Here is a 24,204-nt window from a genome sequence, read left to right as displayed (position 1 = left end):
CCCCCATCAAAAATTCAAGTTGATCAAAGCGTTTCTACGAATATCAGGAACTATGGGGGGGTTATTGCACGACGTCACAATTGCACGGCGACCAGCAACAAAGACGATTGTTGCGTGATAGCCGAGTGCAGCGGAGCGTGAAATTGGTCGTGCTTTGCACGAGATCTTTTGTTTCCTTGGAAACTGACTTTTGCCAAGTGTTACGTCATAGTATAGTGGCATGTCTATGATTTAAATAGAAATGAAAAAGTAAGAAATAATGGTAACTCTCAACTAAATAGAAATGTATTTTTATTTAAATATGAAACAGCGATATTATCTCGTTTTCCAGCAAAGTTGTCGATGAGACTAAAATCTTGCTTCGACGGAAAACTTCGTTTGTAGAAAAATATTTCCTTAAGTTTATGAAACGCCTTAAAGCTGTTGGTGAAACTACAATTTGTGCTATGAGTTAAATGGCCTCAAAATTGCGAGAAATTTCCAAACAGAAAGATCTCGCTCAAAATCGCCGAAACATAAAAACCAAGAATCGCCAGTTTTCGGCCCCAGGCAAATCTCCACATTCTTGCGCAACAATCGAACAATCGCTGGCTGTTCAGAATCGGCGACGCGCGACGTTCCGCTCGGCTGCACACGCCATCTCACTTCCGGTGTCTCCTTGCCTTTTTCTCACGCTCGAGCTGCGAGCAATCTCATGGACGAACACGTCTTCTAGAAGCCACTTTCAGCCGCTATCGGCGCGGCCACAGTAGTAAGACGATAAGAGCGGCGTTTGTCTGGTGATTGTGACGACACACAGGGTGAAGGGACACGGAAGGGTCCGTGACGTCATAGTCGTTCGATTGTGAGCGAAACAATGGGCACCAGCACACCGTCCATTGTTAAGCCACAATGGAAAGCAGCAGCGTTTAGGCCGGCAGTGGTTATCTGCTGGTTTCTGCTGCTGGTTTTTGTTGCACCGGCAAAATCAGGTGAGTCTGCTTCGATTTTTTGATATTTTTTAGGCTAAAATGTTGTGTTTTCAAGCTTTGGCGCTAAAAATACGCAAAAGTTCTCAAAAAATTAAATTCACGCAAGTTTTAGGCTTTTCCCGGCATTTTTTGAGCTTAAAATGTTAAAAAAGCGATAAAATGGTTAAAAGTTTGAATTCACGCAAGTTTTCGTTCGTTCTGTATTTTTTATCCTTTAATATTATGTATTAAAGCTGAGGGACTAAAGCACAAGTTTTAGTCTGTTTAGGAATTTTATTGCGATATAAAACATAATTTAATCTCAGAGCATTTTCAAGTGCGCTGAATGAAAACTAAAAAAAACCCTGGCATAAGGGGCTTCCCCAGCCACTTTTGTCCGTACTTCGAGAAACGGGAAACCTTGATGCGATGAATAAGCAAGTGTTAAGTTTGGTTTCCTCGCTTAAACGTCTTAGCAGCAAACCGCGAAATGTGCGACGCTAAAAGGAGTGTTTCTCTGTTATCTGCGGCTTATGACCGAGTTAAGGTGAAAAGCTTTTCTCAAATGTTGAACCAGTGGTTTTACATTTTCGCGCCAACCAAATACCAATCTTAAGTCTAACAGCAGCGCTTGTAGGTTTGGCGACTCGATTCTCTTAAAACAAACAAATCAAAAGCATAAATAAGTTCAAATTTACTAATATGAACCATATCTTCATATTAGCTTGAATAAGTCGCTTCAAAACACATTGTACAATAATTTTTTTATTTCATGGATTTTAATTTAACTCAACTATAAATTCGATGAATCCGACGACTTTAACGAATTTATTAAGTTTAAAACCAATTGTTGAACAAATAACACGTAACTTTTTAAACCAAAATGTCGCAGATCGGCAAACTATCTTCACGTAACATTAGTACAATGAAAGCCATTGTAGACTAAAATATTGGCTCCTCTGTATTTATCAGTTGGCGTGTATTATGTTCAAATCGAACGACAACATCACTGTGAATCTAAGTTGGTACGCAACTTACTTATTGGTAAACGTTCGTGTTCAAAAGGTGTTACGTAAAGAGAGGTAAATGATTGCGTAATCTAATAAATATTGCCAAATTTCAAGAAAGCGAAACTCGGCGAAGGAACGTTGTCACAAAAACCTCAGATTTACGATCTTATAAATCCATTTCCCCGCGGTTCATAATTCGCTGTTTATAAGCAGCTTTAAGCTTAAGTGGAGTTATGAGATACAAACCACAACACTTCCAGCCAACATTAGAATTTTCCTTCAAATCAAACAAGCTGGCGTTCTATATTTGGCTGCGTTCACCTCTCGGTCAATATTTGCTTGTACAGCCGCTTTAACAATTCTATTTGCTCTCCCATCATCTAACATTTGTTGAGGCTTGATATGTAAGAAAGTGGTTATTCACAAAATCAGTAGAGCGGTGATTTTTCATATGTTTACTATTGCTATCCACACGAAGAATTGGCATTAAGCGTTGCGATGTGTTAAAATTGTAATTGTTAAACACTCGCTTTTCGACTTATTGATCTTAGTTTGCATACAAACGAAAAAGCAAATTATGACGTCATTTCTTCAAGATGAAACAACATTTGGTCTGAAAAATAAAAACGTGGCCTCTTAGTATAAGGTGATAGTGTTTTTGTGCTTGCTGTATAGCGCCTTATTGTTAGGATCTCAAGCGTTATCTAGGTTTTACCAAAAAATTGTTACGTCTTTTAAGTAACAACCACAGTTTAAGAAACATTACCAAGTGGCAATTGAGATATATTCAAAAAATGGCGTGAACATGGTTTCAATGGGCGCAAGTTGGCCTGTCAAGTCTATGAAGGTAACATACGGCGCATATATACCGGGCAATGTTGCTTTCAATAGCAAGATTTCTGACGAACCTTGGAATGTAATGCGTCGTGTCAAACATGAAAGTTCTAGTTCCCATTCATCGAGGGACTCAAGCGAAGTCCTAAACCAGTAGTCGGCAAACTTATTTTGTCGCGGCCCCTCTTTTTTAAGGCCCACTACGCGGCCCCTCTTTTTTAAGGCCCACTACGTAAAACCACTACGAAAACATTGTCAGGATTCAGGATATTTGTTTCGCCTCGATGGCAAAACATTGCCATGCCATAATGTAAATAACGTATAATGAAACGAAGACTAAAGGCGCGAACGCTATAAAAATTGCGCTTACATATGATTAGAGTTGGCAAAAAAAAGAGTTCGACAGGCTCTGAGGACCACATTTGGCACGTGGGCCTGAATCACGCTAAGACAATATAAAAATTCTAAACCATATGTATTTCTAAAACAAAGTGCAATGAACGTACTGCTCTCACGCGGCCCGCAACTATATGATTGCAGTAAGTTACATTTCAGCCGCGGCCCACAGTTTGCCGACCACTGCTCTAACTTGTGAAAAGCCTTCTGCTTGTTTGTAATTTGGCTCGTTTTCATTCGAGGCTTTACATAATCCTGGGGAACCTGGCGAAATAAAATCAATTCGTCGGCCATTGCTAAGTATGTAACCGTCTTGCAAATTTACATAAGTAAAAGTATTAGAGGGTTATATAATTTCACTCTCGTTTTACATATAGTACGACGAGATAATTTATCACTTAGTTGCAATATTATTATTTAACAAATGGTTTTTACCGACAGAGTAAATTTGCGAGTGAACCGCTGAAAAACAGTGCTTTAAAAACTTTAAACTCAGTAAATAATATAAGAAATCGATTTATTAGCGTGTTTTATCAGCTTTCCTCCACGGAAGAATCGAAAACAAACATTTAGTCGTTGTTACGTTCGGCTTGGGCTTGCTACTCGCTTCACATAAGTTATGAAGCTGGGAATGTAGGCGTAAAAGGAGTTTTAGTTTGCAGACTGCAACCTCCGCAGTTGCACCAGCGAGGAATTGCGTCGCTTGGTCGAGCTCAGGAATTTGTTGTTGGTTGCGTCTAGACGCGGTTTCGCTTGAAACTGGGCAGACTTCCGATAGAACGAACTTCTTCTTTCGGTTCGTGCAAAAACACTTGTGGGCTCCATTGTTTGTCCCTGCGAGATCGTGAAGCGTTCAGGAAAAAGCTTAAATAGACTTGTTTGTTTTAACGACGATACAGTATTAAACAACATAAAACAACAAGTGTAAATAGTATATTTATAATTTAAGGATTTTTTAATCTAAAATGTATCGATTTTACTATTATTTCAATTTTTCAAATAGTTAAAAATGCGCACAAATAATTAAACACTTGAAATTGATCTCCATTCTTCACAAACAATTAACAAAATTGGAAACTTTTGACAACGCTTTCTTTTGTAAAATAATATCACTGACATCCAAAAGTTGCAGCCTTCTTTAGTTTGTTAAATACGCCAATTACATTTAATTGCAAAACATTTATCCAATCAAAAGTATTAAGTCTATCTCGTTTAAAGAATTTTGAACTATGAACACTTTATGTTATTCAATAGTTTTGGGATTTAATTTACTTTGAAATGTTATTTTTTTGCGAATGTTTTGTTGCTAAGTAGGTCAAAGGTCACGCATGACCGCGTTTAAAAACCTGACTCAGCTTTTACGTTTATGCTGAGTCAGCTTTGGCGGCAAATGTGAAAATTTTAATTCTGCTTCAAAAAATCGTAAATAAAACACATTTAAAATAAAAAAACACAATCAATGGTTAAATTTTAAACCGAACTTGGACCACTGGTCTAGCATCTTACCACAACACACAATATTTGGTTAGTGTTTGGATGAGAGTGGGTCAAGGATTATTATTTAATAATATTGCTTATTCCACCCGAACCGAAACGCTAACCCAGAAATAATGTCAGAAACAGTATTTATTATTTTTTGATTGCTAAACCATAATTTTTGTTTTACAGAACGAATCGATCTTATCAGAAAACTGGAATTTGCGACGACCAATGGAATTGTGACGGCGCCAGGATTATGTGAAACCTCTCAAAAGAAACGATCGGCAAATCGACCGGCTTTCGAAATTGGAAAGAATGCACAAATCATCATACCAACTTCATATGTATTTTCAAACATACGGAACGGTAAGTCTGAAACAATTCTTTGAAATGAATTGATATTTCGTGTGTTATTCACAGAATGCTGCCTACTTCTGTATTGGCTTTAATATTCATTCTATGTCTAACTCCAACCTCCAACCATTATCTTAAGATTTATTCGAAACACTCAAACGCTACCTACTTCATTGTAATTTTTGTCTTTTAACATCAGAAATACATAAAATGTATTAAATATGTTTTAAGAAAGATGTGTAAATTACAAAATTAAGGGAATATTGGATCTCTTGTTGTTTAGGCAAAAACAGGAATTAAGCTACTAATTTATCATAAAAATCACAAATAAACAACAAACTGAGCTGTTTGATCTGAGCACAACTTTAAACGCTAATTTTTTTGTTTCTGTGTAGATCAAGGACAAGTCGAAATCCCGACTGAGTTTGCGATCATGGCGACCGTAAGGTTGGCCGTGGACAGCAAACAGCCGTACTTGATTCGAATGAAAAACCAACAAACGTCTCCAGAGTTTTCAATCACTATTGGCAATGATCCATCATTTCAATACAAAGAACATTCTGCAACTTTCGAGGATATCATATTGGCAGATGGAAAGTAAGTTTGCCTTGTTTAGTTTTGGTCAATTGATGCTCTCAATTGTTCACAAACTTTAATCATTTTTAAAGTCTACATATAAAATGTAAAAGAAAACCTCTTTGTGCCATATCTTAAAATCATTATATAAAATTTTTGTTTGTTCATTATCATTTAACAGTTTTTTTTGTTTTTTTTATATCACGGTTTCACCCAAACCTGTAAAAAATCATTTTCATTATCATTAAACAGGTTTTAAAAAAAGCACAGTTTTACAAAAATAACATTAAAAAGTATTTGTTCATTATAACCAGGATATATTAAGCTCACAGCGGTATTGTAATGTATAGCGGCTTTATTTATCTCACAAACCACAGCCAAACTAAACCCACAATTTGTGAGGAGACATTCCATTATGGAAGCTCCACTTAGTCATAAGTCATTACTTGCACTGGTTTCCTCTGGCTACCCTGTAATTTGTACCACACCAGTCTATTACCTTCTGTACTTATCATGATCCTACACAGGAATTCACTCACACCTCATTTATTCCACAAGTTTTATAAAATTTCTACTGAACCTGCTTGCTTTTTAATTAACTTTAATTTTTTATTGTCTTCTAAACACATTAATGTTGTCTTGCAAATAGTCTCTGAAAAATAAATGTAAATCTTAAAATATAATTTTACCTGTTATTTCACTCTCCTAAAATTGTTTGTGACATTTTTTCCAATTTTCTCAAATTTTCATTTAATAAACTGGTGTATGATTTAAAATTTTGGCAATTGCATTCTAAGATCGTGGTTCCTAAACTTTTTCCTTCCCCCTTTAAAAATACACCTTTAATGCAGGTGGCATCGTGTTGCTTTTTCCCTCTACAACCAAAACGTTCGACTCTACATTGATTGTAAGGAGGTGGGTGACCTGCCACTAACCCAGGGTGACGCTCTTACAAATCTTGACATTGAAGGGGTAGTCGTCCTAGGAAAAGAAGCTGGACAAGATATTGAAACATTCCAGGTAAACTTTTTAATAACACCTAAATGTTGAAATATTTTTGGTTGAAGTTTTGAAAAATGTTATCATTTCTCATTTTTCTTCTTTGGCTTAATATAACTTTTTACAAATGTTTTTGTTTTGAATAAGCGAAGCATAATTGAATTTTTTTGTTAATGTTTAACTTATCTGTTTTTGTGTTTAAAATGTTAAAATCACATAATAAAAAAGATACACAGATAAAAATACTCACCATAATTTGTGATAACACTAAAAAAAAATTTTTTTTTTTTTTTTTTTTTTTTTTTTAGGTCAATTTTGGATACAGTTTTCTTCAAAAAAGTATATAATTTTAACTACTTATTGATGCTATTTCTTAATGTTATTTTAATAAATGTGTTGTTTTTTGTTTTGTCAGGGAACCATCGACGGACTTGTTTTTCACACCAACCCAACAATGGCGGGACTTATGTGCAAGAAAAATAAGCTGGGTCCGATCTGCACACAAGCGGCCATCGTTGAGCAACCCAGGATACGATTTGTATGTTAATGTTAGAAAATATTATATTTTTAACTGTTTATTTTTTTGCCTTTTGTTATTACAGTTATTACAGTTAACAACTCTGATTAAATTTGCTGTAACAAATTAACAGTAATGTATTTCTTTAATTTTCAAAAGTTATAATTTCAAATTTATATTTTCTAAAAATTTAAACTTTTGATTTTAATTTGTTTTGTAATTGTACAAATATTTAACAAAATTTATATTCTAAGCTGACGATAAAAAAAATGAAAAGTTAAAAATATATGGATTAGGCGCTGGTCCAACCTTTCAAAAAAAATAATTTTTTTTGAAATAACTGACAAAAGACGGAAAACAAATAAATTAATTTGTACATTAAGTGATTAAATTTAAACTATAAAGCCTACACCAAAGTACAATTTACTTTTTTTGTAATTTATATTTTGAAAGAAATGTTTAAATATTGGCAACCCTAGGGCTACGATATCTGCTTAAAAATTTAAATATTATTAAAACTAGTTATGATTTTGTAAATATTTAACCAACTTTTGTATAATTACTTTTAATTAAAAAAAGATTTGTCTAACCATTCCAAACAAATATTTGAAGATTTAAATTTTATAATTATCTAAACTTTTGCATTATAACTTTCACTTAACTTAGTACTGTATATTAGAAATTTACCAATTTTTCAACCAATTGTATACAGATTGAGAACAACGCGGTCGCGATGACAGCAGGTAATGACACAAACGATGCCGAAGCCCTCCGCATCCCGACCGGTGGCCCGGGGGGTAACGAGGACACGGCAGCGGGGGGCAGAGGGGACGGGGGGAGTGCGTCCGGTGGAACCATCAAAGTAAGAATTGATCCATCACAAACTAAAGATTTATTTTTTAATAAATATAAACAAAAAAACATTTTTTTAATTTCATTTATAATTATTAAATTTTAATAGTATTTATTATTTATTAGAAGTAAACAGGTTTTTCAGTTATTGTTTAAATGACGTTTTTCTATTAAATTCGTAGATATAATTTTAAATTTAAATAAAAACTTTTTTTTTTGTTCAATAATGAACAATTTTTTATTTTATTTATAATTGTTAAATTTTGATTTGTTTAATTGAACAGGTTTGGTAAAATTGGGCTTTTTTAATTAATTGCATTCCAAAAAAATTTGCATTTTTGTAGAAATTATTTTATTTAGTAGAAGTGAACAGGTTTTTAAGTGATTTTTAATTTGATAATATCTATTAATTATTTTCTGCTATTTATTAATAATATCTATTAATAATTTAATAATATCTATTAATTATTTTCTGCTTTTTTGACATTATTGTAATTTTTTTTACCAGGGTCAAAAAGGAGCCAAGGGAGAGAAAGCTGTTGTCGAACCAGTGAGTTAAACTTTACAAACTTTCAACTGCAAACAACTCAATTGAATTACTTTGGCTGCTACCTATTCATTATTTTATTTTTTTGCCAAAGGTGTGATAGATGTTATTTGCTTGTGGATTTTTACAAATTTAACCCTAAATTCACAAATTTAAACATCTTAGGTTAAGTAGGTGTCTGCTTAAATTTTTTTCTTTTTTAGGCGAACTACATTTTTAAGTAACATTTAAAAAACAATTTCAAGTTACCTCATAAATGTTTCTGAAACTTCTGTGCTTTCTATGGCTTTCAATTTTTTCATCAGTGATTTTTTTGCAAATTTAGCCACAAAATTCCCGTATTACTCCCACTATCCACTTACAGCATTTTTTTACTATATTTCAAAAACTATTTTTTAGTAACCCACTAGACTTCATAATCCACATCGTTTTACACATAAAATGTTTTAAATAAATATTTTTTTTGCAGGGTGTTTACGTTCCTGGACCACCAGGCCCTCCAGGGGATCCGGTGAGTTTCAATTTATTTAAACTGTTTCTAAAGTTATTACTCGGTTAATCAACTTGAAATCTTAAGAAGTTAAGATAAACAGAATAAACTATGAATGTGTATAAAAATTATTTTTTAAATTAAAAATAATAAAATAAATTAAACTGTTAAAAGTTTGCTTTCTAAATGTAATTGTTTTGACCCCTTGTTTAAAGATAGTTCTATTTAGGTTGGTAACATGCACCTTCTTTTCTTTTAGGGTCTTGTCGGCCCCCCTGGGTTCCAAGGACCACTTGGTGAACCGGGCGAACCTGGAGACAGGGTAAGCACCTAAAACGCATTTCATGTGACTTATCTTTTTGTTATAGTTCTCTATTTTGTCTGTATTTAAAAAATGGTTTCAAACATATTTTTGTATTTAAAAAAAATTAAAATATAGAAAAATAGTATAATTCCATTTTTAAACATGTAAAATAGCTGTTGAAAAATGATAAAAAATTGTCAATTATTTATTACTATCTGTATTATCCAGGGCAACCCTGGCCGTGATGGCCTCCCCGGGGAGAAGGGTCTTCCTGGCCCCCCAGGACGACATATCATGATTCCGGTGAGCACTTATTAATACCTTGCTAAATTTTATGACCACCTTATACCCTGTTGTTTTATTTATTAAAAAAATCACTGGTTTTGTTAGTTTTGCGATATATATAGACAAAAATCTAAACTAACAGACAAAAAAACAATTAATTTTAAAAATTACATAAGTTAAACAGGTTTAAAATTTTAATTAAACATCATACTATGACATCACACTGGGAATTGTTTTCTAACAACTGTTTTTTAATATTCGTATCAAAGAATTTTTAAAACCTTACAAAAAAAACCTGAATGTTGTCAAAAGTGTGTTGTGTTTGTCTCAAGAAAGAAATTGTGAATGTTTTGTGAAAATGGATGAAGAAGGTTCATTCCATAATACTTGTTATTCCATTGGAATTTTTGTGTTACTCGCAATATTTGCTTTTCACATCTGGCAATGTCACGAACTTGGGAAAGAAAGTGACATTCTGGAAGCTGAATAATAAATCAAACTTTCTCACATATTTGTGTGCTTTTCTTACAAAATATTCTGTTTCGTTTGTTAAAAATTTATTGTTGTAACTGGTAATGTAAATAAAGTTAAAATAACCGAATGTTTTGACAAAAATTAATAGACTTTTAGGGTTAGGGAAAATTAAGATTTTGTCTGCTCAGAATTTGTTATTTATTTTAAGTGACACTCTGCTGTTGCCATAAATAGTTCATTTTTACATGGAAATATTTTTTTACAATCGTAATTTTATTTCCCAGTTCCGAATTGCAACACCTAGTGGCCAAAAAGGACCAGGATCAAACGCCCCGGCAGAAATCCAGGCTCAACTTGCTCTCGCACAAACTAGAGTAAGATTTTAAATCTATAGTTACAAAAGCTTGCCAATATTACTGGAGATAATATTTATACACGAATCATATATTGAATTCTTCATTAAACTAAATATTTTTAATTTTGTTTAATTTACAGTTTAAAAAATAAAATAGTTCTGTTAAGTATAAGATTAAAAGTGCAACGTTGGTGTAATAAAACACCATTTTTTCTAAACTAGTAAAATATTTTTGTGTATATTTTAGTATATTTATTTTTTCAGCTTGCCCTTCAAGGTGCCCCGGGTCCGATGGGTTTGGCAGGAATGACCGGACCCCCAGGAGACGTGGGCTCCCCTGGAATTAAGGGTGACGCGGGCGACCCAGGGTTCATGGTAAATGGCAAAATGTGGAACAATTTTTTTTTGTTTATTGGTTAAAATTACCTCATATTATGGTACTAAATTACCCCTTTGTTGGGCTAACTACCCACAATTGGAAAATAACTGCTCAATATAATTTTATTTTTACATAATGTCAATGTTTTTGCACAGTTACATTTTAAACTATGTTTTTCCTTAGGGTCCCCGTGGCCCTCGTGGACCTCCAGGTTTGGACGGAGTTTCCGGAAAAACTGTAAGTTTTAAATAAATAAATATTCCTTGTAGTGTTTGTTTTTGTGACAAAATATGTATTTTACATATAACGATTAAATTGCTTTTCAACTGCTTAATTTATAATATTATTAATTAATGTAAAAAACAATGAAACAAGTCTGCAATTTACAGGGTCAGTTGCAATTGGTGAGATTAAACTTTTGCTTTAATTTACAGGGTCGGCCGGGTGACGATGGCTTGAGGGGAGAACCAGGGCCAGTCGGAAGCAAGGCAAGAAATTTAAAAATAGAAACATAACTAAATAATAGAAAATGTACCCCACTTTTTTTAGTTAAAAAACACAAATTAAATATTTGAAATGCAGTTAATTTTTCCAAATGTGAAACAAACAACAATTAAGTGCATTTATACTATAAAGTAACATCGTTTATGATTTATGATAAAAATCGGATCTTATATCAAAGTCATTCTAATATAAAAATATTAATTTGGATGCTAACCAACTGTTTCATCTGTAGTTTTTAGTTAATTTCTGATATTTTCTGACAAATGGATACACTGGGCCTTAACCACTGCGTTGATTAGCCTACAAAGGATAAACCATGATAAAAAGCTATTAAATCGTAACTAATATTACACTTACAGTTTTGTATAAACTTTTCAGGGCGACCGAGGCTTCGGTGGTCTGCCAGGTTTACCAGGACCAAAGGGACATCAGGTAATTAGTCAATAAACTTGAAAACAAAAGTTTATTTTCTATTAATATCTGTGTTTGATAATCAAACGAAGTTATACGGCAAAAACATTCAAAAGATCATTTCACTCTAAATTGTTCCAACCTTCTTTTGTAAATGTATGATATTTTGTAGTTTCCTTGAAGCTAACTTTAAAATTTAGGAAAGTTGGCCAGGATTGTGAACTACGTTAATTGCTTCAGAAATTTTAGGTTATAATGCTAGATTTCGTGCATTTAATTGCTGGTTGGGTGTTTTTTAATTTTTAATCACCTCCGTGTTTTCCAGGGTGAAGTCGGATCTCCGGGACTTTTGGGTCCAGTCGGGTTCCCAGGAGAAAGGGTGAGTTGTGTTGGAAGTAATAAATGTGATATTCTGGTGTTTATGAACAGGTGAACATTTTCACCTTTTTAAATAATATTAAGCAAGATAATTACTTCTAAGCATTGCAAAACTCTGTTTATTTACGACACAAAGTAACAAAATTTATTCCCCAAGAAATTAAGTTAACAAGTTTCTATAATTGGAGAAAAGTTCACAGATATATTATTTGTCAATCATTGCCCAAATAAATTTCCATTCATGTATATATTTACAACCTAAATGTTTGTTTTGTTATAGACTTTCTGATGAGACCCTTTTTAGATAAAACTTTATTAAAATAAATTTAATTATTGTTAATTTGTTCAATAATTTTTTTCCAAGTTGTTTTTTCCCTTAAAAGCCATCTATTATTTGGTTACTTATTGTTCGAATATTTTAAACTATAATGTTGATTGTGACATCACAGGGCGAACAAGGTGACCCAGGTCCCAGGGGAATGCCAGGAAGTCAGGTGAGAAATTTTTCAATTTCAACATTTACAATTGTTTAAATAATGTCAGACCTGTACATAAATATCTTTATCTTGGTCTAGATTTTCTAAACCAAATATATAAAAAAATAATTTAACAGTGTTTTAATATTTTCTGTAAAACTATTTAAAAATAAATTAAATAGTGTTGAAGTGTTATTGTTTTATAACAAAGCTTTTTATTCTGCCAGGGTCAAATGGGGGAGAGCGGCCCTCGTGGTCCCCCTGGCGGAAGTGGACCACCTGTGAGTATAAATAAAATATATTTTTATTCTTTAAATCACCATTACAAGACAAGGTATATTTTTTACACATCCTTTTTTGTCACATCAAAGTAAAAATTAAAATTGGTTAATTTCAAAAAAATTCCACATGATTTGTAGCTTTTTAATTAAGTTAAAATGCAACTTAAATTAAAAACTTTTAGTTTTTATTATTCTACCCACATTTAATTTCACATTATATCTTTATTTACGCTTATTACACTAATTTTTTCACAGGGTCCACGCGGTTCTCCAGGACAAGAAGGTTCAAAAGGAAACCTTGTAAGTTCAAATATTTGACCTTGAACTGAAATATTTTGACCTTGAACTCCCATTTAACTTTGCAAGTAGTTGTTTAAACATTAAACCCCTGTAACAACTGAACGTTTACTTTCACAAATATTTTGTTCAATTGTTAGTGGATTTAGAAGTTACAAACACTCAAGAAAAACCTGTAGTAGCATCAAGAAAAACCTGTAGTGCCTAGTGTTTGAATAATTAACATCACTTTTTATGCTTCCCTGCCATATTTTCTAAGTTACATTTTTAATAATTTCATTAAAAAAATTCCAAACAGCAGCCCCTGTTGATTCTAATACTTGGCCACAGTTTGATTTGTCCTTCTGCTTTCGTGTTATTTACCACTTTCTTGTGTTGCAGGGCCCCCAGGGTGAACCAGGTCCACCTGGACAACAAGGAGCTGCAGGACAACTTGTAAGTTTTGTATAATTGCAACAAAATGGTGCAAAGCAATTTGTTTTTGAATTGTGTCTGATTCTTCAATCAATATTTTTATGTTGAAATAAAAAAATATTTCACAATTTTTTCTAAATCTTAACAGTTGTTACCAAAACGAAAAGAACCCAAAATTATGTAATTGTAGAATCATTATGATTTCTATAAAACCTTTAACCATATGATAATTTACATAAAAACTAAGTCCATTTTTACTTTTTTAATTATTCTCAAGATCTAATTTAAATCCTCTTTTTGTTATTTAAAAAAAATAATATTTCAAACCACTTTATCAATAATTTAATTCCAGGGAATGCCGGGTCCCCAAGGCATCATGGGGCCACCTGGAGCCAGGGGCGCCGATGGAAAGCCCGGTCTCAGGGGAATGCCCGGAATCGACGGCCTGCCCGGCCACCCCGGCAACGAAGGTTCCCCCGGTAGCAAGGGTTCCATGGTAAGTACATAAAGTTGTAAATTGAAGTTGCGCTTCTAGGTCGTTGTTTCTCGACCTCTGAGCCTGTGTAGCTCAGTTAGTAGAGCGACGGTCCCTTGTATGACCGAGGTCGTGAGTTCGAACCTCACCACAGACTAGTTTTACGAACAGAATGTAGCAAGCAAAACAGTGTAGTTTTTGACCTGGTAAATTTTTCAATAGCCTAATCTTGCTTAAATAAAAATCCTTGATTTATCTATTGTTATGGTTGGCCCCTTGAATACATTGGGAAGAACTAACCCACTTTTTAATGTTTTGTTCTATTCTGACCAATGATTTCTATGTTTCAGGGTCAACCTGGCCCACAAGGACCAACCGGCTTCACTGGACCAAGAGGCGTCAAGGTTAACTTGTGCTCGGGATTTTTCTTTTATAGACTTTTATCTTGATATTGTAAAATAATATTCATGATATTTTAATGTTTTGGCATTCCTTATTACCATTCCCTTTGATTCAGATATTTAATTTAATGTACTGGTTTTTATAAGTTGAAATTTTTGCAGCCCTTTAAATAATAAATCACATTCGAATCCCAAAAGCTAAACCATGCTTAATGTAATTTATGTGACAAGCTTCCACCTTGTAACCCATGTTAAGGTTTTTCCACCAGTGCGAGGAATAAAAGGTCTACTTGTTTCACCCATAGTTGGACTCGCCATTATCAACACTAACCGCCGATCTTGTTTTACCATTATGTTGTCTAACACATGTTTTTTCTTCCAGGGTGAATCTGGAGTGCGTGGAATCAAGGGAAACAAGGGAGAATATGTAAGTCCACAAATATTTCTGCATTTTCTTTCTTAAAGTCTTTCTCAACTTTTTTCGCAGCGATCCCAATATTCAGCGAAAGTCTAACAGCGAATCTTTGACAAACAAATTTTCCTGAACTTTTGCAAGCAAATAAACAAAACTTGACAAATTAGCAAAAATAAGTTCGAATTTAGTTAATATGAGCCATGCCTTTGTATTGCTTCCACAGTTTTCCCAAATTCGCAGAAATCTCGCTGAGAACCAATCTTAATAAATATACTTCAGTCGGTGACCCAACCGATTAAGAGGCGACGCATTTTTTGCTCGCGACCATAATTATGTTGAAAAACACTGGTTATTTTTATCAGGAATGTAAATATTTTGAGATATCTAAAAATATCTTTCTCAGATAAGTTTGTGCTTCAATCCTGTTTTGTTTTATGCAGTTGTTAAATTTACCGATCTTTTACCAAGAATATTTTTCCCCCCAGGGTTTGAATGGGGAGCCTGGATTCAAGGGTGACATGGGCCCCAAGGGGACCATGGGTATCGCCGGCGCGCCAGGCCCGAGGGGAGAAGACGGACCCGATGGAACCAAGGTGAGAAAATTTTTTCCTTTTTATTTCAATATTAATTTTTTACACTATATATTTTTAATTATAATAAAAATAGTGTATTAAGTAACTTTAAAAAGTACAATAAATAATTAGGTTTGTTTGACAATTTGTTTGCCTGCAAATATTTTACAAGCTGTTAGTAAGTTTCTTACTTTGCTGAAGCATTTTAGTAGATTGATTACAATTTATCTTTACTTAAAGTTAAGGAGAGTTTAATAACTTTTTGTCATTTTTAGGGTCGGGAAGGTCCCAGAGGCGAACCAGGACCAATCGGTTCAATCGGAGAAAAGGTTCATTCTTTTATTACTTGTTTTTGGACTCTTATTAATACTTACTACTTATCAATTAAAAAATTAGCTAAAGTAATTGTAAGAAAAGCTATTTTAGGAAGATATTACAGAATTGCAGTGTTGCTAGGAAATCTTCAACATTTAAAAATAACTTCAAGGTTGTTGAACCCGGAATCCACTCAAGCGACCAACTTGTTTATATTTTTGGCAACTCTGCTGCCATCTTGTGTTAAAAGTTTAAGATTTGTTTAAACAGTTAATTTCTTACAGGGTAAAATTGGAATGCCAGGACTTCCGGGATATAACGGAAGAGTTGGACAGAAGGTATTTTCGACCAACAACAATAGAAGTTTCTAATTCTAACAAATATGATTAAGTTTCTAATGTACTCTTAAAAATACCTTATTTATAACTTTTGCTTAGTCCAAGTAGGCTTTGAAAGGATTCACAACAAGGCTTGTACACAATTGCTTTCAAATATTTATTTTTTATCTCTCTTTAACCATACGAAGCAAAATGTTTTGGAATTATTTTTAAGCAAAAAAGTTAAATTTCATATTTTTTTTTACATTTGTAACCAAACCAAACAATTTTCTTTAAATTTTAAAATTTTCTTGTAAGTGTTTTCACTCTTTTGAACCCAAAATGAAAATCTGTAATAAAGCTTCATTTAAATCTTTTTTGTACTTTACCACCTAACTTAGGTATTGCTTTTTCTCGCGTCCTCGGGAAACATTTTTTTTTGTTGTTAAAGCAAACAGTAAAATAATATATTTCATTTATCTTTTATTTTTTTTTACTTTTTAAACCGAAAAAAGCTTTTCTTTTAATTTTTTACATTTTTCTTTTAAATTTTATTTTTTTAAATCAGAAGAGGTACAATGTTGTTTTCAACTTAACTTTTTTTTTCTTTTTTCCTCTCCCCTCAGGGTTCCAATGGCATCCCAGGTGCCCCGGGCAGGCTAGGAGACAAAGGGGACAGGGTAAGGCTTTAACTGTGTGTGTTTTATTACAAGGGGGCGCGGGGGTCTTCCGGTTCACCCGGCCATAGGGGCCCAAAAGGAAGGAGGGTAAGATATCATGACTCAGCATGGACACAATAATACGCGTCATCATTTAAACTTGATCGTCACTTCACTGAATTCTTCATCTTTTCTTCATTTATTTGCACTTTTTTGTCTTTTATTTATTTTGTAAGATGCTTCAATCATTTATTATTTAGTTGCCTGACAAAGATATAATTTTCACGTTAAATTTTTAATTTTTAATTATTACTTTATATTGAAAACAATCTTAACAATTTTAAAATTTATGTTAATTTAAAAAAAAACCTAATAACATAAATTTGCATGATTTGGTGACTGATAAAGTTGTAAAATATTTAGCCTACTAACTATAATATTTAGTCTTTAATTTTTTTTAGTACTTTAGTCATTAACCGTGATACGTAAACACTAACTTACTTTACCTGGTTATTGTTCCACTTATTAACCAAAAGTAACTTATCAGAAAAACTTAAATGAAAACTCAGTTAAATAAAATTGTTTGTTAAATATTTAACCTCACTAAAATCCTCTTTTTCCTGAAAATTTTCTTGTAGATTTATTGAAATATTCTTTGTAGATTAATTGGAAATTAAACCGGAATTCATTTTAGGGACAAAATGGAAAACAAGGAACCCAGGGTCAGCGGGGTCCGAAGGGGCCGAGGGGCAAACGAGGGGTCCGTGGACCTTCCGGCTCAACCGGGCCAAAGGTAATTTTTTTGGCATAAATTGGTTTTCTTGACAAAATTATTCTTTCCTCAGTATTTTTTTAAAGTAAGTTATAATACTTTTTTAATGAGCTTCGTTAAATTAAAAAAAACAAAATTAGCAGAGGATTTTTTTATTATTATTACGTCTGGTAGCAACAGTTTATTTGAATATTAAATTTATATTTGTCTGTATTTTTTTCTTATTAATTAACTTTTAATTTGCAGGGTAACATGGGACAAGATGGTCCTCAGGGAACTATCGGAGAAAGGGTAAAACTTTGGTCGTTTTATTTTACCTAAAAATAACCATTTATTGTTTCTGGTTTTAAATTAAGAATTGCAGTTTTGATTGAAACCTCGTCACTTACAATACAGATTTTGTCCTCAGATTTTAATTTTAAATAACCTAAAAAGTTGGTCGAGCAAAGCAATTGTTCAACTCAGACAGTTTTCTTTTTTAAAAGATATGTTTAATAATTGTAGGTAAAGGCGTCTCACTTCAAAATAACAACAAAATCCAGTTTTGCTGGACGACTTATAAATTACCAGCAACCTCATTTGCACAAGGAAATCAACTGTGGCCAATATTTTATAATATTCCGAACATAACATCTGCATTGAAATAAACCCTATTTTTAATATATAACTTATGTTTTCCAGGGCCCGCCAGGACCCACAGGCCCGATGGGATTCCCAGGAACCAAAGGACCACCTGTAAGTTGATTAGTTTGTTGGATTTCGACTAACAAACCAAAATTACCAAATTTTGACTATTTATTATAAGTTGGATTTATTTTTCTTTTGAAAATACCATATTAGTAATAAAGGTAACCCTAAAAACACAATTTTTTCACTTTTCAATTTGATCAATTTTGCTGATTTGACCGTAGCGATGACGTCATTGTATATCCGATAATGTCGGGTATCAATTGTTAAGCATAGGACTTTCTAATCTCATCATTTTCTTTCCAGGGAGCTCCGGGCAAAGATGGGCTTCCAGGCCACCCAGGAAGTCGCGGAGACATCGTAAGTATATTTGTTTATATTTATTTGCCAGTTTTTACGTCTGATCATTTACTTTAAGGCCGCCTTCAACTTTTTCGATTTTTTGTTTATTTTATTTGTTTTTTTCTATTTTTTTTATCTTTTGATTAATTATTATTTTTCTCTTTACTTTCAAATACACCGCGTGAGAATATGTTGGTATTTTTTTACCAAACTTAAAGAATGCATCATTTCAACATGTTTTGTGTTTGCAGGGCTTCCAAGGAAAGGAGGGACCACCAGGCCCAGCTGGCGTCGTTGGCCCACAGGTCAGGATTTTGTCCACTCTAGTGCTCCGGATAACTTCCTATAAAATTAATTCTGTAATTTTGTCAAAAATTATATAAATCAATTAAAAGTCGGCGAAATATCAAAGTATAAAGATTTTTATGGGAAGTAAATTTGCGGGATTTACTCACAATTATTGATACAGAGGGAAAGTTTAGGTTTAAAGTCTTATTCGACCACTTATTTCTAGTGAGTTTAGTTCATCACGAGAGAAAAATTTCTTAAAACTTATTTTTTTTAATGCACTATCCCTAATAATTGTTTGGTTTAATGGCATCCTCTAAGTTTAACTAAAAACATAATTTTTTTTATGGAAATATGACTGAATAGTGGGAATTCTACGTCCTTACGCTTTATTTCTTCCAGGGACCTGTTGGTGAGATTGGAGCGAGTGGAGAAGCTGGAAGACCCGGGAAACCTGTGAGTGGCGTTTAACACTTTGCTCGTAAATCAGTTTATATTCATGTTGTGTTTTAGTGTTCAAAATAAGTTTTTTTTTTCAAAATGTGTTAAATTGATCCAAGCCTATGGTAATTGATCTAAATTTCTTATTTCTAACTTACCGGACAAAATTAAACCGCAGTATAGTAGAACTTCACAAAAATTATTTGAATGCAATGCTTCGAACCCTCACAATATTTATTTTACATTCCAGGGTGAACCAGGACCTGTTGGAATTGCTGGACCCGCCGGTAAAGAAGGTTCCAAGGTGAGATAATATTGATGTCATGCAATGAATCTTGTTAAAGATTAACTTGACTATTAACCTCAAAAGAATCGCTTGAACCGTTTTAACTTTGCAGCTTACAACCAAAAAGTTTTACTGTAAAAAAACAATAAAAACTGCCTATTCGAGCCCAAAATGATTTGTTTTTGTCCTAAACAATAATTAAAAAACTTCGTTTATAATTTCATAAAAATCGTTTTTTCCTCCAAGCAATCGTGTTTTTGTTCACATTTTATAGAAATATCTCAAATGTTAACTTCAAGCACAAGCGGTAAACTGGGATAGGCTTATGTTACCCAGAGTTAATCAAATATGTTTCCACTGTTTGTAAATCTCACAATATTAACGACTTTATTGCGTTCCAGGGAGACCAAGGCCCACCAGGACCCCCCGGAAAGATCGGGCCGCCCGGGAACCAAGGCTACCCCGGTTCCAGGGGAGACCAGGGAGAGAGGGTAAGAACAGAACATGAGATTATAAAGTTTATTTTTAAGAAATGATTCAAAATTTTTAATAAACTAAACTAAATTATCAGACTAACTTCACTTATTTATACCTTAAACCACATAAACTTTGAACAGACATGTTATGTATTATCGATCCCTTTACCTACTTTTAGGTTTAAAAGCACTTGTACATTAGAAAGACTGAAAAGTTGTCTCAGAACTTTTACAAAAGAATGTAAAGTTTTAAATTTTAGGGAAGTGATTTAAAAATGGTAATAACCTAAACTAAAGATTCAGCTTTCGTAATCGAAGCTTAAACTAAAGATTTTTCCTCTTTAACCCCACACTTTTGTTTTTCAGGGGAGTACTGGACTTAAAGGTTCCGAAGGCCCCCCTGGACCACCAGGACCTAACGTAAGTGAAACTTTAAACATCACTCCTTAGGTTTGTTGTGTTTATTTGCTGGTGTTCCACAAGTTTTTAATAAAATAAAGCGAATATCAGGAACCAAATAAAAACGATTTAGATTTCTACCCCTGTTGCATAACTCAACTGCTATTGTTTCCTAAAATAACTTACAAATAATCTTACTGCCCCAAAGTCGGTCTTTTTATGAGTTATTTAAAGGAACTTTATTTTGCTATTAATAATATCACCGTTGTAATATTTCGAATAAACACCATAATTTAATTCCAGGGCTCTCCAGGCCAAAGAGGACCCCCTGGCCCAGCTGGACCCATCGGACCAATTGTGAGTAGACCTTGCAACAATTTGTTTGGCAATGAAGGTGTCGTGCAAACCAGAATTAAAACAAAATAAGAATTTTAATTTTTTAAAGATTTTTCATAATAGGGTCCCGTTTTGTAGTAGATGTAAAACTTACATTTCTTACTTTATTTCGTGACACCAAGATCCAATAATGTTGCTCATTTTCTTAAAATGATGCTTTTTTACACATTATATTATTTAAATGACCCCATCCCTTTATGATAGATGTAAAATCTACATTTTCATTTTTTTATGACGCTAGATCGGCCCGTAACAACTTTACTTCAAACCACATGTTTTTATAAGGCGTTGAACTTTTATTTTTTTATTCTTTCTTGCCAGGGTCGACCAGGAGCTGTTGGACCTGTGGGATCTGTGGGTGAAAAAGGAAATCACGTGAGTAATGTTAAAAAGTTGGCGTAATATCGTACAAGTCACAACATTCTAAAGAATTTTGTCACATAACATCAAAGTCAGTCATTTTTTAATGTACAGATAAATATTTCGCCTATAATGGCAATATTAGTCTTTCAGTTGTGCTTGGCCGTTCTGTAAAACTTTAAATAATGTCTTGTTAGGGTTCGGACATGTGTTTTTCAAACTACAAAATTCTACAGAACCATTTAAAAAAAACTTTATATTGTTCTATTAATTTAAACTGAAAATTATGTTTAACTTTTCAACCTGCTCTTAAGGTTGGATTATATTGATTAATTTTCAAGTTTGTGCCGAGTTAAAATATAGGTTAATAAAGTAACAGAAAGGGTGCAACTACATAACAACAAGAGTCTAATCTGTGACTTCAGCCACAACAATGCCTTATATCTAAACTAAAACAATCAAATTAAAATCTCGATCTGAATTGTTCTGAAATGTTGGAACCTTATTGATTTCAGGGGGAACCGGGAACAGTTGGCCCAGCTGGCCGCGACGGGTTCCCTGGCCCAACAGGCCTTCCAGGCCAAATGGGAAGCCCAGGACCCAGGGGAGACGACGGAGACAAGGTAAGGGGTTATTTTGTTGCTTTTAAAGTGAGGTAAAAGATCCAGTTTCATGTTAAAAGATAAATGCTGTCAATTAGAGACCAATAAATTACATTACATTTGGGCTAGATTGGAAGATAGAAATTATTCAAGGCACATATTTGATTGGTACAAAATTTTCTCAAAACTGGATGCTTTTTTATATTTTAGTTGCCGACTGTATTAGATAAACTGTATTAGATGTAAAAATATGTGGTCGGATATTTCAAAGATTGCCTTCTGGAAAAGTAAATGCTGTCACCCTTTCAACACCAAGGACTAAAATTATTTATTGATTTGCAATATAACGTATTGAGAAGAATTTTTTTTAAATGTTCGCCTGTTGTCAATTTTGTTGTTGATTTTTTTCATTTTTGTCAATCTTTTTATTCTTAATATTTTTGCACCTTTTCGGTAAATTTTTGTCCTTCACTTTTACCGTATTTTTTTGTCACAACCCTAACTTCATTTTTTTTTGTCCAGGGCGAGAAAGGACCCCAAGGTTCACCAGGACTCAAGGGTAAGGAGGGAGAAGGGGGACCACCCGGACCCCCAGGCGACCAAGGACCCACCGGGAACCCAGGACCACCCGTGAGTATCATCAACCATTTATTCTTAAATCAACTTGCTTTTGTAAAAATAAAATATTGTATCTGGAGAAGGCGTTTCCTAATTTATGTTGTTGGCTCGATTTTTAACGACAAATAAGAAAAATTCAAACAAAACAATAAAAAGAACGAAAAGTTTGTAATTGATCAGTGTTTCGTAACTTTTTGCTGAAATCGGCATTTTTTATTAACAACGCAATAAAAGTCTTAGTTCCAATAAGAAACATTTAAATCACACAAAACCATATTTACTAATAATTTTAAAGTTTCATAAGAAGTAGCAAAACACTTGTTGATTGGTTCCAGGGCAACGACGGCGCTCCAGGCCCCAGGGGCCAACAGGGTCGCTATGGTGAGAAGGGTGACGAGGGGGCCAGGGGCTTCAACGGACCCCCCGGACCAAGGGGGTTGCAGGTACGTCATCTATAGTAAAGTGATGACATCACTAAACGATGTTGTTGTGCATTTTATGATGACAGCTATAAAAAACGTTTTTTAAGCAATAATTAAAGTTTGTCACATTTCTTTTATTATACTTTTTTTTTAATTTTGTCAAATTGCAACTTATTAAAATTAGGATTTTAAACAGAATCTTTTTAAGTAATTATTTTAATTATTTCATTTTGAAATTAGATTCTTCTGAATAATTATTTTTTTTTTTTTTTGTTAATTGTTTTTTTATTTGAATTCTAAATATTGAAATACAGCAAATAAGGCGATTTTTTCACATCGAAAATTACCTGTGTTTTAATAAGTTTTTTGTGCTTATTTACCGTTAAACTTTATTCCAGGGACTTCCAGGTCCATCTGGTTTGAAGGGAGACACCGGAGACAGTGGTGGAGTGGTGAGTAGACAGTTGTAACTATATATGGGCACAAACATTACAAATATTAATTGTTTTGTCTGCCTTTTTGACACGAAGCCTAAAGCAACTGTAACTTGGCATATTATTAAGAAACCAGTTTAGTGATTTTAAGAACCAGTTTAGTGGTGGAAATAAATGAGTTTTAAACGCGAAAAATATATGTTTTTACTCGTAGATTTTCAGTAAAATTTAGTTTTCGTGATTTAAATGTAAATGAAATAGCAGTGTGAAATTTTTATTATTTTTTTTTGTGAATTCATCCAGCGTCTATGTTAGCTGGTAAGTCTGAACTACAAAATATAAAGTTTTACAATTATTTTATTTGTGTTATTACTTTCCAGGGTGAACCAGGACCCCCAGGCAACCGTGGACCACAAGGACCCCAGGGGGCAGATGTAAGTTATCTTTAAATTATTTGGAACTAATAAAATCATAAGCAAATTTGAATACATTTTATGCTTTAACCCACCTGCTAATTATATTTAAGTTGCAAAAACTTTGTTTTAAAAGCATTTCTGTATATTGTTAGTATTTAATAAATGTTTTTTGTCAATTAACTTTTTCTAAGTAGAGCAAAATTTATTTTACGTTATTCAACTAAAGCTGTTTGTAACTATGAACAAGTGGTTCTTAAACTGTTAGTATCGCAACTAGCAGTTTAAGAATACTTATATAAACCAAATGAATAAGTTTAATTTAAAAAAAATAGTCTTTTTTGATAATTACCTACAATTAAGAAGCACTGCTATAAACTCACACTGAGTGAAGGTTTGCCATATATTTGACCTTTGTTTGACCTCAGGGCCCCCAAGGACCTCCAGGGTCGTACGGTCAGCCCGGGAACGTGGGTGAGAAGGGTGAACCGGGTCAACAAGGAGCCCCAGGCACCCCAGGGGACGGTGGACCCCAGGTATGTGGATATGTTG

At 33.4% G+C, this 24,204-nt stretch overlaps 1 protein-coding gene across 2 annotated transcripts in view; it reads left to right on the top strand.

Moving 5' to 3' along the window:
* Nucleotides 1–715: 715 nt before the first annotated feature.
* Nucleotides 716–24,204, top strand: part of LOC146134699 (uncharacterized) — a 31,138-nt gene continuing 7,649 nt past the window's right edge. Inside the window, exons 1-44 of one of the 2 annotated variants that reach the window (XM_083397985.1) lie at nucleotides 716–971; nucleotides 4,859–5,035; nucleotides 5,419–5,620; nucleotides 6,451–6,619; nucleotides 7,014–7,136; nucleotides 7,828–7,977; nucleotides 8,476–8,517; nucleotides 8,984–9,025; nucleotides 9,264–9,326; nucleotides 9,537–9,611; nucleotides 10,352–10,441; nucleotides 10,687–10,797; nucleotides 10,985–11,038; nucleotides 11,236–11,289; nucleotides 11,684–11,737; nucleotides 12,042–12,095; nucleotides 12,544–12,588; nucleotides 12,798–12,851; nucleotides 13,107–13,151; nucleotides 13,530–13,583; nucleotides 13,915–14,058; nucleotides 14,388–14,441; nucleotides 14,821–14,865; nucleotides 15,339–15,446; nucleotides 15,701–15,754; nucleotides 16,025–16,078; nucleotides 16,771–16,824; nucleotides 17,411–17,509; nucleotides 17,735–17,779; nucleotides 18,170–18,223; nucleotides 18,482–18,535; nucleotides 18,769–18,822; nucleotides 19,208–19,261; nucleotides 19,497–19,550; nucleotides 19,934–20,023; nucleotides 20,375–20,428; nucleotides 20,711–20,764; nucleotides 21,125–21,178; nucleotides 21,679–21,786; nucleotides 22,288–22,395; nucleotides 22,719–22,826; nucleotides 23,204–23,257; nucleotides 23,620–23,673; nucleotides 24,081–24,188. In XM_083397985.1, coding sequence (XP_083254111.1) covers nucleotides 857–971; nucleotides 4,859–5,035; nucleotides 5,419–5,620; nucleotides 6,451–6,619; nucleotides 7,014–7,136; nucleotides 7,828–7,977; nucleotides 8,476–8,517; nucleotides 8,984–9,025; nucleotides 9,264–9,326; nucleotides 9,537–9,611; nucleotides 10,352–10,441; nucleotides 10,687–10,797; nucleotides 10,985–11,038; nucleotides 11,236–11,289; nucleotides 11,684–11,737; nucleotides 12,042–12,095; nucleotides 12,544–12,588; nucleotides 12,798–12,851; nucleotides 13,107–13,151; nucleotides 13,530–13,583; nucleotides 13,915–14,058; nucleotides 14,388–14,441; nucleotides 14,821–14,865; nucleotides 15,339–15,446; nucleotides 15,701–15,754; nucleotides 16,025–16,078; nucleotides 16,771–16,824; nucleotides 17,411–17,509; nucleotides 17,735–17,779; nucleotides 18,170–18,223; nucleotides 18,482–18,535; nucleotides 18,769–18,822; nucleotides 19,208–19,261; nucleotides 19,497–19,550; nucleotides 19,934–20,023; nucleotides 20,375–20,428; nucleotides 20,711–20,764; nucleotides 21,125–21,178; nucleotides 21,679–21,786; nucleotides 22,288–22,395; nucleotides 22,719–22,826; nucleotides 23,204–23,257; nucleotides 23,620–23,673; nucleotides 24,081–24,188 — 3,492 coding nt within the window. In that variant the 5' untranslated portion in view covers nucleotides 716–856. Of the gene's footprint in view, nucleotides 972–4,858; nucleotides 5,036–5,418; nucleotides 5,621–6,450; nucleotides 6,620–7,013; nucleotides 7,137–7,827; nucleotides 7,978–8,475; nucleotides 8,518–8,983; nucleotides 9,026–9,263; nucleotides 9,327–9,536; nucleotides 9,612–10,351; nucleotides 10,442–10,686; nucleotides 10,798–10,984; nucleotides 11,039–11,235; nucleotides 11,290–11,683; nucleotides 11,738–12,041; nucleotides 12,096–12,543; nucleotides 12,589–12,797; nucleotides 12,852–13,106; nucleotides 13,152–13,529; nucleotides 13,584–13,914; nucleotides 14,059–14,387; nucleotides 14,442–14,820; nucleotides 14,866–15,338; nucleotides 15,447–15,700; nucleotides 15,755–16,024; nucleotides 16,079–16,683; nucleotides 16,738–16,770; nucleotides 16,825–17,410; nucleotides 17,510–17,734; nucleotides 17,780–18,169; nucleotides 18,224–18,481; nucleotides 18,536–18,768; nucleotides 18,823–19,207; nucleotides 19,262–19,496; nucleotides 19,551–19,933; nucleotides 20,024–20,374; nucleotides 20,429–20,710; nucleotides 20,765–21,124; nucleotides 21,179–21,678; nucleotides 21,787–22,287; nucleotides 22,396–22,718; nucleotides 22,827–23,203; nucleotides 23,258–23,619; nucleotides 23,674–24,080; nucleotides 24,189–24,204 lie in introns of both variants that reach the window. The other variant, XM_083397986.1, reaches the window with a different exon arrangement.

This window comes from Ascidiella aspersa, chromosome 9 (assembly GCF_963924565.1).
Source record: "Ascidiella aspersa chromosome 9, kaAscAspe10.2, whole genome shotgun sequence".
Classification (NCBI taxonomy): Eukaryota; Metazoa; Chordata; class Ascidiacea; order Phlebobranchia; family Ascidiidae; genus Ascidiella; species Ascidiella aspersa.
This window is presented reverse-complemented; position numbering and strand designations above follow the sequence as displayed.